The following is a 14247-nucleotide window of genomic DNA, read 5'->3' as shown; positions in this document are numbered from 1 at the left end:
AAACCTACTTAACAAATATCTCATTTAACAGAAATGTTGGATTCAATTGGGGTCATAAGTCAAGGACTACCTATATTTATGACAGTGGTAGTGTCCCAGGGGTGAATTGATCACCTTTTGTGACCTTCTGACAGCAAAGTCAATTGGGGAATCCAGATTCACTTAACAGCCGTGGTACTAATTTAACAAAGGCTGTGATTCACTTAACCACTATGCCAAGAAAGGTCATATAGGTAAAGATAAAGGTTCCCCTGGCACATATGTGCTAGTCGTTCCCAACTTTAGGGGGCGGTGCTCATCTCCGTTTCAAAGCCGAAGAGCCAGCGCTGTCCGAAGACATCTCCGTGGTCACATGGCTAGCATGACTAAACGCCAAAGGCGCACGGAATGCTGTTCCCTTCCTACTAAAGGTGGTTCCTATTTCTCTACTTGCATTTGTACATGCTTTCAAACTGCTAGAATGGCAGAAACTGGGACAAGGAACAGGAATTCACTCTGTTAAGCGGCGCTAGGAATTTGAACCACCAAACTACCAACCTTTTGATCGACAAGGTCAGCACCTTAGCCACTAAGCCGCCCGTGTCCCTAAGAAAGGTCATAAAATGGGGCGAAACTCACTTGACAACTGTCTCACTCAGCAAGAGCAATTTTGGGCTCAATTGTGATTGTAAGTTGAGGATTACTTATATATCTGAAAACCAGCTTTTTTGGTGTGTGTGTGGGGGGATAAGCAATGCTTTGAACTGTAAGGAATAAATTGTGAATTCTCCAGCATTTTTGGATTTGGGTTGGTTTAAAAGGCCTACAGTTTTCAGTTGAAACTATGGTTGAACCTGTCCATACGTTGTGAGATTTAAGGGATTTTTCGTCATGTCTTCTGACTGTTGGCTGACGTTCATGGCTATGCGATGTATAAATTGTTTAAATAAAGAAACAAACAAGGGGAGGAACATGTACCTTTGGCATGTATGAGAGCCACTGCAGAATGGTGTAGACGCCTTCAAAGTCATCACACACAGTGCTGTGGGTCACTCCGTTGTTATGCATGATCTGGATGCCACCCAGCTGATTATTAGATGTGTACACCTCTCTTCCAAGCACCTGTGCAAAGAAAGGGGCAAGAAAAAGGTTACCAGTTTTTTTTTTAAAAGCACCCAATGAGCTTTAAAATGCTCTTTTTTGGTTGTTCTTTCTATCTATAGAAAGCCAACAAAGTGGCTAATACAGCATGCATTAGAAAAATAAATATATACAGGAAGAAAAAACAGACAACTGTATGCAGTGAAATTCTTGTAGCGTGTGACAGTTTTTGTTTGTCCAGTCCATGAAAAGGGAAAGGAAAAAGGATGGGAAATGCAGAAAGGGGAGGGGTAGAGAGGAACATGGAAGAAGAAAAGGGAAGTGGAAGAAGGGAAAGGAAGGAAAGGAAAGTGGAAGAAGGGAAAGAAAAAAGTGGAAAAGGAGGAGGGGGAAGGGGAGGAGAGAGGAGGAGAGAAAGAAGGGGAAGGGAAGTGGAAGAAAGGAAGGGAAAGAAAGAAAAGTGGAAGGAGGAGGAAGGAGAGGGAAGGGGAGGAAAGTGGAAAAAGAGAAGGGAACGGAAGAACAGAAGGAAAGAAAAGGGGAAGAAGAGAGAGGGAAGGGGAGGAAAATGGAAGAAGAGAAGGGAAGGGAAGAAAAGTGGAAAAAGAGGAGGGGGAAGGAGAGGGGAGGAAAGTGGAAGAAGGGAAGGGAAGAAAAGTGGGAGAAGAGGACGGGGAAGGAGAGGAGAGGGGAGGGGAAGGGAGAAAAGTGGAAGAAGGGAAAGAAAGTGGAAGAAGGGAAAGGAAGGAAAGTGAAAAAAGGGAAAGGAAGGAATTTGGAAGAAGGGAAGGAAAGGAAGTAGAAGAGGAGGGGAAAGGAAAGAGGAGAGGGGAAGGGAGGAAAGGGGAAGAAGAGAAGCGAAGGGAAGAACGGAAGGAAAGAAAAGTGGAAGAAGAGGAGAGGGAAGGGAAGGAAAATGGAAGAAGAGAAGGGAAGGGAAGGAAAGAAAAGTGGAAAAAGAGGAGGGGGGAAGGAGAGGGGAGGAAAGCGGAAGAAGGGAAGGGAAGAAGGGAAAGGAAAGAAAGAAAAGTGGAAGAAGAGGATGGGGAAGGAGAGGAGAGGGGAAGGGAGGAAAGTGGAAGAAGGGAAAGGAAGGAAAGTGAAAAAAGGGAAAGGAACGAATTTGGAAGAAGGGAAGGAAAGGAAGTAGAAGAGGAGGGGAAAGGAAAGAGGAGGAGAGGAGAGGGGAAGGGAGGAAAGGGGAAGATGAAAAGGGAAGGATAGTGAAATAAGAGGAGGGGGAAGATGGAAGGGGAGGGGAATGAAGGGGGAAGGGAAAGGGAAGGGACCTTTACATTCCTAACTTTGCATTAACACAATTGTTTAAAAAAAACAGCAAAATCCTCCTTGGTGTACAGCCAAGAACAAGTGAGAGCACCACATCTATTCTTCTGGAGCAAACAGCCATCGGAGGATACCTGCCTGAAATCCACCTTTGCCCACCTGGCTCCAGAAGAAAAAAAACGGGGGGGGGGGGAACAGGGGAAATATCACACCAGGCAAACCTGCACAACCCCCCTAGAGTTTCCTCGGGAGGTGCTTCCAAGCAGGTGCCCCTGACCGCCAGCCTCCCGTGCGCAGGGCCCGTCTCCTAATCTCCGCCGCGCGCCAGGCGCCGAGCGCCGTGTTTCTCATTCCCCCGCTGTCTCTTCCCATTTGCCCTCTCCCTGACTGATACACTGATCTCTCGGTCACTCGGGTTTCTGCTCTGCTGGGTCCATATTACTAATAACACCTCTGCCACGGCCAGTTTACCTCATGAAAGCAGGAGCACATCATTACAAAATAAACTCATAACTTTGACATTCGAGCAAATACACGCCATTTGTTATTTTTATGGCTCGAGTCTTTCGAACAGGCAGCGGGCATTATATACCTGTTTCATTTAGATTTTATCAACGACAGGGGAAAGAAAGTGGAGGGGGGGGAATAAAAATAAAACAAGAACAAAGAAAAAAGGGGAAAGAGAAACCCACAACCGCACGCTCTCCAAAACACAAACAAGGCCAGAAAATGTCCTGGTTTAGGTGGCACCGTTGCGTTGTTCCTCCCTAAAATGGCCGCTGAAACTTGCCCGGAGGTGTTAGCAGGTCCCCTTTAGCTAAAATAGAAGAATTTGGGTTTTGTTTTTGATTTTTTTTGGGGGGGAGAGAGGTTGGCAGGAACATAACTGGAATTTGGAGAGCAAGGGTTGGGTCACGCTCACCAAATGGCCAGTTACGGCCATAATTGAGCCGGGAATTATGGTCTTAAGTCATGCCGGTTGTTAAGTGGGTCATCATGCAACTGCACCCCATTTTATAATCTTTTTTTGCAGGGGTCGTTAAGCAAATCCATTCTCCACAAAGGGCATGTTTTTGGACAGAAACCAGAAGCAAATGCCGGTTTCCAGGAGAATAACGTCGTTAATTGGGGGGGGGGGGTGGTTACATGATCACAGGATGCTGCAAATGGCCATAAGCTGGAACCAATTGACAAGTGCCCAAATTGTGGTCATGTGACTACTCCGTGTGTGTGTGTGTGAGAGAGAGAGAGAGAGAGAGAGAGAGAGAGACAGAGACAGAGACAGAGAGAGAGAGAGACAGAGAGAGAGAGAGAGAAAGAGAGACAGAGACAGAGGGAGGGAGGAAGAGAGAGAGAGAGAACTTGAAATCCAGGTTGAGGTCCAAAGGAACTTTGAATGGTCACTAAGCAACTGGTCATAAGTTGAGGATTACCTGTGCAGATAGACCTCAACTTAGAACAGTTCATTCAGTGACCGTCCAACGTTACAACAGCACTGAAAAAAAGTGACTGATGAGCAATTTCCACACCGTTGTTCCATTGCCAAGGTCACGATTTACATTCAGATGCTTGGCCACTGACTCGTATTTATGACGGTTGCAATGTCCCATGGTCACGTGATCCCATTTTGGCAACCTTCTGATCAGCAAAGTCAATGGGGAAGCCAGATTCACTTAACAACCGTGTGACTAACTTAACAACTGCAGTGATTTGCTCAACGAATGTGGCAAGAAAAGTCGTAAAACGGAGCAAAACTCGCCCCAAATTTCTCACCTAGCAACATAAACTCTTGGTTGAATTGTGGTCGTAAGCCGAGGACTACCTATATTGGGGAAGCTACCCCTTTCAGAACATAGCTGCCATGGTGGGCCAGGAAAGTCAACACCAAAACCCTTGACTGTAAAGGGGATTATGATGAACAACTGATGCTCAACCCGCATTTTATTTCAACCATTATCTGCATTCAGAATTACGCTTATGATTGAGATCTCTCTCCTTCCTATTTCTAGACAAAGCTTTTGCAGGGTCAGTGTAACCTCCTAGCAGATTGGCTTTATCCAAGGGAAGCAGGTTGTGGGAGCTTCATCACTGGAAGCTTTCAAGAAGAGACTGTGTCAGTGTAGTATTCATGAACTGTAATAGGGCGTAGTAACAAGGTCAGCCAATGGAAACCGAAACAGTATTTGCTGGAGACAGCTAGGAGCCTGAGTGTGGCTTAGCTTTGGAGCTCTGAGTCTGTGCTGAGGTTAAAACTAGCCTGCTGCTCTGAACAGAAACTGTTCTCTATGCTTCCTGTGTGTGTTTGTTTTCAACTACCACATTGAAAAACCTGCTTTTGGGTACTTTATATATGCCTTGTGTGTTAATATATGTATGTATGTATGTATGTATGTATGTATGTATGTATGTATGTATGTATATGTACATGTACATGTACATGTATATGTATATATTTGAGAGAGAGAGAGAGAGAGACAGAGAGACAGAGAGACAGAGACAGAGACAGAAGTTAATGAATCCTGCTGAATCAGTTAGCAATAGCAATAGCAATAGCAATAGCAGTTAGACTTATATACCGCTTCATAGGGCTTTCAGCCCTCTCTAAGTGGTTTACAGAGTCAGCATATTGCCCCCAACAACAATCCGGGTCCTCATTTTACCCACCTCGGAAGGATGGAAGGCTGAGTCAACCCTGAGCCGGTGAGATTTGAACAGCCGAACTGCAGAACTGCAGTCAGCTGAAGTAGCCTGCAGTGCTGCATTTAACCACTGTGCCACCTCGGCTCTCTCAGTTACCTGTGTGTGTGCTTTCTGGATGTGATTGCTGCTGCAAATTGGGACAGACTGGACTGATATCTGTCAAAAATGGTGTAGGGTTTGTTGGGCAGGGGTTGGACTAAATGACCTACAAGGTCCCTTCCAACTCTGTTAATCTGTACCTGTATCCTAACCCTGTTTGGGGTTTATGGCGGGGATGTCAAACTCTATTTCATTGAGGGCTGCACCAGGGTTGCGTTTGACCTCGGGGGGGAGGCAGAGTGGGCGTGATCAGGGTGGGCGTGGCTAGCTCAATATCACTTGTGTTGGCAGCTGTGTGGTCCACGGTGCCTCTGCCAGTGAAAAAGTGGCTTTGAGCTCCGTTTTCAGCTGTGACAGCCTCCCGCAACTCTCTGCCAGTGAAAAATGGAGCTCGGGAGGGACGCGGTTTTGTTGGCAGAGGCACCGCGGGCCAGTCCCTCACTGTTTCCAGGTTGGCCCCTAGGCCAGCACCCTGTCGGTCTTGAGTTTGACACCCCTAAGCTCCTTTTTCACTTGCAGAGGGTTGCAGGAGGCTGTCGCAGCTGAAAACAGAGCTCGGGAGCCCTGAGTTTTTGGTTCCACCACAAAACCGCGGTAGACTAAAGCGCGCTCGACGAAAGCACGTACGTGACGTCATCACAGCACGACGAAAACAGCACGCTGTGAGCGGTAAACTTAAAATTAACGCGTAAATCTAAATCAACCCCCCCCCAAACCTAACCCTAAACCTAACCCTAAGCCTAACCCTAACCCTAACGCTAAACCTAACGCTAACTCTTAACCTAACCCTAACCCTAACGCTTAACGTAACCCTAAACCTAACCCTAACCCTAACCCTTACCTTTATGTGAATCAGCTTGCTTTAATTTTATTTTTATTTTTATTTAATTTATTTTTAATTTTATTTGTTGCGCTGCTGATGACGTCAGGTACGCGCTTTAATTGGGCGCGCTTTAGTGGACCGCGGTTTTGACGGGTCACGGAGTTTTTGCTGGCAGAAGCACTGCAGGCCAGTCCTTCACTGTTACCAGGGTGGCTCTATGGGCCTGATCTGAGCACCCTGTGGGCTGGATCCGGCCCCTGGGCCTTGAGTTTGACACCCCTGGTTTATGGGATTCTATCTTTCCCTCCAGGCTCTTCATCAGCATCCCTCGGCTGTCTTCCCACAACTCAGCCTGAATCCAGGCTGCTGCCTCCGCTATCAAAACACGGAGACAAGTAAATATGGCAGCCTCTCAACGGTGCTTCCCTTGAAGCATCCTGAAGCTCTGGGGTGGAGGTGGGAGGGCTCATTTGTCTTGAACTCCAAAACGGAATTTAAAGGGCAGCTGCAGACAGTATATATTAGACCATTTTCCCTGCTTGTCAGCAGCAGTAAACTGGAGGGCCTCTACAGGCTCTCACTAAGTGGCGCCTGCAATAACAGCTCCCTTTTTGCTTCCAGCAGCTCCTGGATCTGCTGGCTGGTGATGGAAATCACAGCAACTTTTTTTTTTCCAAAAAAAGAGAGAAAAGAAATCCTCTCCCCCAAATGGAAGCTGCTTCTTTCTGTTCCGTTCCAAACTTCCTCTAACCTGCTCTCAAGGAAAAATCAGATTAAACACCCCCCCCCCACCCCATCAAACCAAGTCTTCCCTCTTTGCTGATCCGCTGTCCCTGGCAAGGTTGGCATGACTGAATGTAGCCCACTTTTCCTGTGACCCGTATGGCACCGCTATGTGCCATCTCTGAAAGAGGCAGTTTCTAGGCACATTTGGGTGCTTGCATTTAGTTAGTTTCCAAGTAGTCTAGCAGCTCAGCGGAAAGGGAAGGGGGGGAGGGGAGGAGAGGAGAGGAAAGGGGGAAAGAATGGAAAGAAGGAAGGAGAGAGCGAGGAAAGGAAAAGAAAAAGGAGGAAGGGAGGGAAGAAAGGAAGGAAGAAAAAGAAAGAAAAGAGGGAGAGGAGAGGAAGGGAAAAGGGAAAGGAAGGAAAAGAGGGAGATGAGAGGAAAAGAGAGGAAGAGAAAAAAGGAAGGAAGGAAGACAGGAAGGAAGGAAATTAGGGAGAGTAGAGGAGAAGAGAGGAAGAGAAAAAGGAAGGAAAGAAGGAAGGAGTGAGGAAAGGAAAAGAAAAAGGAGGGAGGAGGAAAGAAAGAAAGGAAGTAAGAAAAGAAAGAAAAGAGGGAGAGGAGAGGAAGGGAAAAAAAGGAAGGCAGGACGGAAAAGAGGGAGAGGGGAGAAAAAAGAGGAAGAGAAAAAAGGAAGGAAGGAAGGAAGGAAGGAAGGAAGGAAGCTAGCTAGCTAGCTTGCTTCATTTTACAGCTCCCTTCCCTTCTCCCCAATAAAATTTGCTTCTGGAATTTTCTAACAGCGTTATGAATGGTTTCCATTAAGACCAGATATGGACAATTGATCTAGGAGCTGTTGGCCACCCTTTTTACTATCAAGGATGACGAGGCCATGCTTGATGCGGCTAATGGGTACTGGAGTCCAATAATGTTTGGAGAAACTAGGCAGCATTTTTAATAAAACATGCCCAGAGGCACAGGGACTTCATTTCATATTATAGCAATTTATGAGAGGTTGGCCCTTAATCCAGTTCGGAGCTTTTTGGATGAGTAGTGGAACATCTTCAAGGAAAAAACAAAGTCCAGTTGCCCTTTGAAGAAGCATCTTTAAGATAGTGAAGGAACATCTGCTTCTGTATTTTTCAATTTATGAGGATTCAACAAGGGAAACTCCTTGAGTTAGGAACATACAGGCTTGGTCTAATGCTTAGAGATTATTAAACTGTGCTCTGCTCCTGCTATCAGCCCTGTGATCTTTTATTTAGAAGATGTAGGGCACTAAATGTACACAGTTCTTCAACACCTCCACATTAAAACCCCAAGCACCTGGTAAATGGAATTATACCCCTGTCATCTCTTTCCCACAAAGTTTTAAGAGTATAAAAGGACTCATTTTTTCCCCTTGCCTTCAAATCTCCCTCATTGCACTCCATGCCCAGCATCAGAATGGAAAGGTCTACTCTGCATTGATTTAAAGTCAGAGAAATAAATAAAATTCCTTCATCATTTTAGTTCGCAAAGAAATGTATGGTAGACTACTACATGATATATTCGAAGAGCTGTTTGCAAATCTGGTTTTTCCCCTGGTGAGCGAAGCGTTACAATAAGGAGTGGCCTCTGTAAAATGTTGGTTTGTGTGACCAGGAGTGCCCATGGATTGTAATTCAGAAGAAAAAAAGCTGATGAAACGATTTTAATTTTACAACACCGACAGAATAAACCATGGTTTCAGTGCGGAAACGGTGAGCATTCTAGTCTAAGGCGAATCCAAAAAAGCTAGAAAATTCCTGGAAGCCTGGCATTCAAACAAATCAGCCATCACCAGGCATAAGGAGATAAACAACAACTACATGCCATTCAAAAGAGACAATAAATAATGCAAAAAGGAAACAAAAAGACCAAAACACCTCCTCCCCAGCAATCAACACCCAGATGAGCAGAAATGAACAGCAAGATTGATAACAGAACAACAATCAAGAAATAAGCAATAGACCAATGAGCTGATGTGGTTTTCTCTCCAGCAAAATACGGAAGACTCCATCTACAATCTAGATCAGTGTCATGATGGCCAGACCAAACAAGGCCTCTACACACAATCTGGAACTCTCCATCCCAAATGGTGGTGCTGCCGAAAAAAACACCAGGGACATGTCCTTACCACTTTCTACAGAGGGACAATCGAGAGCATCCTGTCTGGTTTGGAAGCATTATTGCTTCGAACAGGAAGGCGGAGCAGAGAGTGGTGAGGACTGCAGAAAAGATGATTGGTACTTCACTTCCTTCTATCCAGGACAGGGCATATAAGGGAGGCTTGGGCGGAATCCACAGGGTTGTCTGGGACGCTACACATCCTCTTCACAACCTCTTTTCCTTGCTAGCTTCTGGGAGGGGGCTTCGGGGTATCCGAAGCAGAACATCCAGATTCAGTCACGGTTTTGTTCCATGTAGCATCAACCTTGTGAACTCTCAAATTTCCTCGATGTATTCAAAATGGACAGGGATTAATACATGTAAGTGTGTGTGTGTGTGAGTGTGTGCCTGTGCCAGGTATATATTTATGTACCGGTATCAGTGGTGGGTTTCAAAAATTGTTCGAACCTACTCTGTGGGTGTGGCCTCCTTTGTGGGAGTGGCTTGCCACCCATGTGACCGGATGGGAGTGGCTTGCCGCCCATGTGACCGGATATGAAATTATTACTTAGGTCGGTTTAAGTAGCTATTCAGAAACTCTGGCATTGAAGCATGAAGTCTTAAAGCTGTCAAGTTACAAGACCCTTGTACCCCTAACCCTTTAGAAAAAAAACCCCAGGGGTGTTCAACCTTGACAGCTTTAAGACTTGTGAACTTCAACTCCCAGAATTCCTCCTCCAGTCACGTTGGCTCAGGAACTCTGGCATTGAAGCATGCAAGTCTTAAAGCTGTCAAGTTACAAGATCCTTGCACCTCTAACCCTTTAGCAGTGGTGGGTTTCAAAAATTTTTGGAACCTCTTCTGTAGGTGTGGCCTGCTTTCCGGGTCCACTGGTGGAACCTCTTCTAACCGGTCCAGTAGATTTGACGAACTGTTTTTACCGAATAGGTGCGAACTGGTAGGAATCCACCTCTGACCGGTATGTATATAGCATGCGTATGTGTTTTGGTAGATACATACTTCATTTTGAGAGTAGGCAAGATAATTTCATTTTGTGCGTGAGTATGTGTGTCTGTGTGTGTGTGCATGAGTGTGTGTGTGTGTGTGTGTGTATGTGTGCAGGTATATATTCATGTACCGGTATGTATATAGCATGCATATGTGTTTGGGTAGATACATACTTTCTTTTGAGAGTAGGCAAGGTAATTTCATTTTTAATGTGGGCCAGTGTGCTCACAAAAAACGACAATAAAAGGTATCTTATCTTAATCCTCCGAGGAACATCCAAATGATAGTAAAAAAGGAAATAAATAAATAAATTTCAGGAATCAAGGCTTGTGTTTTAATGCTGAAGCAAAGATGCTTAAATTCCACAATGCTGGTAGAACAAGCAATGCCTGTCCTGGCTGATCAACGGCCTCTCTGACTCAGCCAAAATTGCTTTCTTAAAATAAAATAAAATAAAAAAACCAGAGTTAAGATAGCGCACATATATTTTCACCAGACAACAGCAAAAAGGCCTCTGCCAATATTTCTGCTGCAATTCATTGCCCTTGGCACAAACAGACCCAGCTCATTCACACGACTGGAGGCAGAACCTCCAGATGCGCACATTAAAAGGGTGGCCACTTTTTAAAGTTGGTCACAATGATTGCGAAGTGAATCTGGCTTCCTTCCCCATTGACTTTGCCTGTCTGAAGTCAAAATGAGATCACATGACTCCAGGGCAATGCAACCGTTATGGGTAGGTTGCCAAGCATCTGGATTTTGATCACATGACTGCAACCGTCATCAATATGACCCAGTTGTCAAGCATCTGGATGTAAACCATGTGACCATGGGATGAGAGTGTGGTGTGAAAAATGGTCGTAAGTCACTTGTTTCAGTGGCGTTGTAACGTCGAACAGTCACTAGAAATAAAAATAGAATAACAGAGTTGGAAGGGACCTTGGAGGTCTTCTAGTCCAACCCCCTGCCTAGGCAGGAAACCCTACACCTCTTCAGACAAATGGTGTCCAACATTTTAAAAACGTCCAGCATTGGAGCATTCACAACTTCTGGAGGCAACTTCTGTTCCACTGGTTAATTGTTCTAACTCTCAGGAAATTTCTCCTCAGTTCAACCAATTAATTATTCTCACTGTCAGGAAATTTCTTATTTCAATACAATACAATACAATACAATACAATACAATAGCAGAGTTGGAAGGGGCCTTGGAGGTCTTCTAGTCCAACCCCCTGCCTAGGCAGGAAACCCTATACCGTTCCAGGCAAATGGCTATCCAACATCTTCTTAAAGACTTCCAGTGTTGGGGCATTCACAACTTCTGGAGGCAGCTTTTGTTCCACTGATTAATTGTTCTAACTGTCAGGAAATTTCTCCTCAGTTCTAAGTTGCTTCTCTGCTTGATTAGTTTCCACCCATTGCTTCTTGTCCTACCCTCAGGGGCTTTGGAGAATAGTTTGACTCCCTCTTCTTTGTGGCAACCCCTGAGATACTGGAACATTGCTATCATGTCTCCCCTAGTCCTTCTTTTCATTAAACTAGACATACCCAGTTCCGGCAAACCATTCTTCTAATTTGAATAGAATAACCTTGGAGGTCTTCTAGTCCAACCCCCTGCTTAGGCAGAATACCCTATACCACTTCAGACAAAAGGCTGTCCAATTTCTTCTTAAAAACTTCCAGTGTTGCAGAATTCACAACTTCCAGACAAATGGCTATCTAGCATCTTCTTAAAGACTTCCAGTGTTGGAGCATTCACAACTTCTGGAGGCAACTTCTGTTCCACGGATTAATTGTTCTCACTGTCAGGAAATTTCTCCTTAGTTCTAAGTTGCTTCTCTCCTTGATTAGTTTCCACCCATTGCTTCCTGTCCTGCCTTTAGGTGTCTTCTGCCTTCTTACCCTATTCTTTGTGGTAGCCCCTGAGATATTGGAACATTGCTATCCTGTCACCCCCTAGTCCGTACTAAATGAACTAACTGTTGTAAGTCAAGGACTACTCGCATCCTGAATGTCCCCGCCACAACAATCTAACCAGCCAGCCCTTCTCTCCCTCCTTCTAGAAGCCGGAGAACAAAATAACCTTGAAAAACTCCAGGGAAAGCCTGGGGGGGAACGCCACTCATTCCAGCCGAGCCCCTTGTTTCCTTTTCATCCCTCCTTCCTTTCCAATTAGCATTCTTCAGGTGTTGCCTCTGTTCATATCCACCCTAATCGTCGTGCTGAGCCACTCCAGAAAGATTCATACGATGCATTAATAATTATAATAATGCCGTTTTGCATGGCAAGGACGGCCCTGGCAGATTCAATTCTCGCCTTATGACTTTGATCTCATTTGTCATGACGAGAGACATCTGCGGGGGCCTCCTGATCTCCATCAGACCCAGGGGCTGGCCGGTACCATGGGTTCAAGAGCCAGAAAAGAAATCCTTTGCCTGACAGTTCAAAGAAGACTCCAGGGATATTCCAGATTTAGGCACCGTTTTAATGTGAGGAAGAGAAAAAAAGGAGCCATATACAGGTAGGGGCGCAGTCGGTCAGTGGCTAAAACGCTGAGCTTGTCGATCAGAAAGATCGGCAGTTCGGCGGTTCGAATCCGCGTAACAGAGTGAGCTCCCGTTACTTGTCCCAGCTTCTGCCAACCTACCAGTCCAAAATCACATAAAAATGTAAGTAGAAAAATAGGAACCACCTTTGGTGGGAAGGGAACAGCGTTCCATGCGCCTTCGGTGTTGAGTCATGCCAGCCACATGACCAGGGAGACGTCTTCGGACAGCACTGGCTCTTCAGCTTTGAAACGGAGCTGAGCACCGCCCCCTAGAGTTGGGAACAACTAGCACATATGTGCGAGGGGAACCTTTCCCTTTTATACAGGTAGTCCCTGATTGACAACAGTTCATTTAGTGACCTTTCAAAGTTACAACAGCGACATATGACCGTCTTTCACACTTACGATAGTTCATGTCATCAAAATTGCTTGGCCACCGGCATGTGTTTATGACGGTTGCCATGTCCCCTTTTGTGACCTTCTGACAAGCAAAGTCAATGGGGGAAGCCAGATTCACTTAGCAACCCTGTTACGAGCTTAACTGCAGTGATTCCCTTAACGACGGTGGCAAGAAAGGTTGTAAAATGGAGCACAGCTTACTTAACAACCCCCTCGGTTAGCAACATAAATTTTGGGCCCGATTGTGGTCGCTAAGTCGAAGGACTACCTGTGTAACGTGGCATAACATGGCTAATCCAGCTAACTGCACATTCCATTTTGGAAGCCATGTTTGCTTGTGGGGGACAAATGCCAAGTGAAGACAGGGAGATTCGCTATCTGTGCGAAATGCATTAAAAACATGTCTGTGCATGCACACTTCCAGAAATCTGTCCACCGTATTTTTCGGAGTAGAAAACGCACCTTTTTCCCTCAAAAAAGAGGGTAAAAAGCTGGGTGCGTCTTATACACCGGATACAGCATTTTTGGCCTCCCGAAACCCCGCCCCCTTCGCAAAAATGGCTGTGCATAGCCTTTAGGAGGGCAAAAATGACCGAAAAAAATGGGCCATTTTTTGCTCATTTTGGCCCTCCCCTCAGCCCCCAGGAGCACTCTACAAGCCTCCTAAAGGCTATCCATGTCTTTTTTTTTTTTTAAACAAAAAACGGGCCATTTTGGGGAGGCCTATAGAGTGCAAAAACTTTTTAAAAATTGCGTCTTCAAAATCTTGGTGTGACTTATACTCCGGTGTGTCTTCGTGTAAATGTGTTTTATTTTCCATTTTCATTTCGTACAGTCACATATATACTGTGCATAACCGGGGCCATATAACATTAAACAATAAACACAGCCATTCCTCTTGTCAACAATACCCCCCAAAATACAAACCCAATGTACCACTTCGACCCTCCATACACCCTTTCTTTCGCCCCCCCTCCAACTTTCCTTCTTCCCTCCAACATTCCCCTCTACCCTACTTCCCCTCCCCCTCTATCACTCCTCTCTCCCAATGCACTCCCTCCCTTCCTTCTCACCCTCCCTCCCATCCTCTCTCCCACCCTCTCTACCCCTCTTTCTTCTTTCCCTCTACTCCTCCCTTCAGTGTATTTCTACTATCTATCAATATATTCAGCTTGTCCTATTTTACAGTGGTGTGTCTTATACTCCGAAAAATTCGGTATTTTTCATCAGCGATACCTTCCTCCGTCTAGGAGGGAAACAGCGCTTTCCCGACATGAGTGTTCTGTGTCACTTCTTTATTTTAAACACTATTAAACACAAAGCTGGGAGGATTACTAACACCTCAGATGACTGGTTCAAGGTTCAAAAGGCCTGAGCATCCATTTGTAGAGTTCTGCACTTAAGATGGGGGTGGGGGGAGTGGGGGAAATCAAATTTTCAAGGTAAAGATAGCAG

At 45.4% G+C, this 14247-nt stretch overlaps 1 protein-coding gene across 4 annotated transcripts in view; it reads right to left on the bottom strand.

Annotated features, from left to right (window-relative positions):
- Positions 1 to 14247, bottom strand: part of ACACA (acetyl-CoA carboxylase alpha) — a 308466-nt gene that overhangs the window by 63679 nt on the left and 230540 nt on the right. For all 4 annotated transcript variants that reach the window (XM_032214921.1, XM_032214922.1, XM_032214923.1 and 1 more), the window contains one exon: positions 958 to 1101. In XM_032214921.1, the coding sequence (XP_032070812.1) occupies positions 958 to 1101 (144 nt within the window). The remainder of the gene's footprint in view (positions 1 to 957; positions 1102 to 14247) is intronic.

The sequence above is a fragment of the Thamnophis elegans genome, chromosome 4, assembly GCF_009769535.1.
Source record: "Thamnophis elegans isolate rThaEle1 chromosome 4, rThaEle1.pri, whole genome shotgun sequence".
Classification (NCBI taxonomy): Eukaryota; Metazoa; Chordata; class Lepidosauria; order Squamata; family Colubridae; genus Thamnophis; species Thamnophis elegans.
This window is presented reverse-complemented; position numbering and strand designations above follow the sequence as displayed.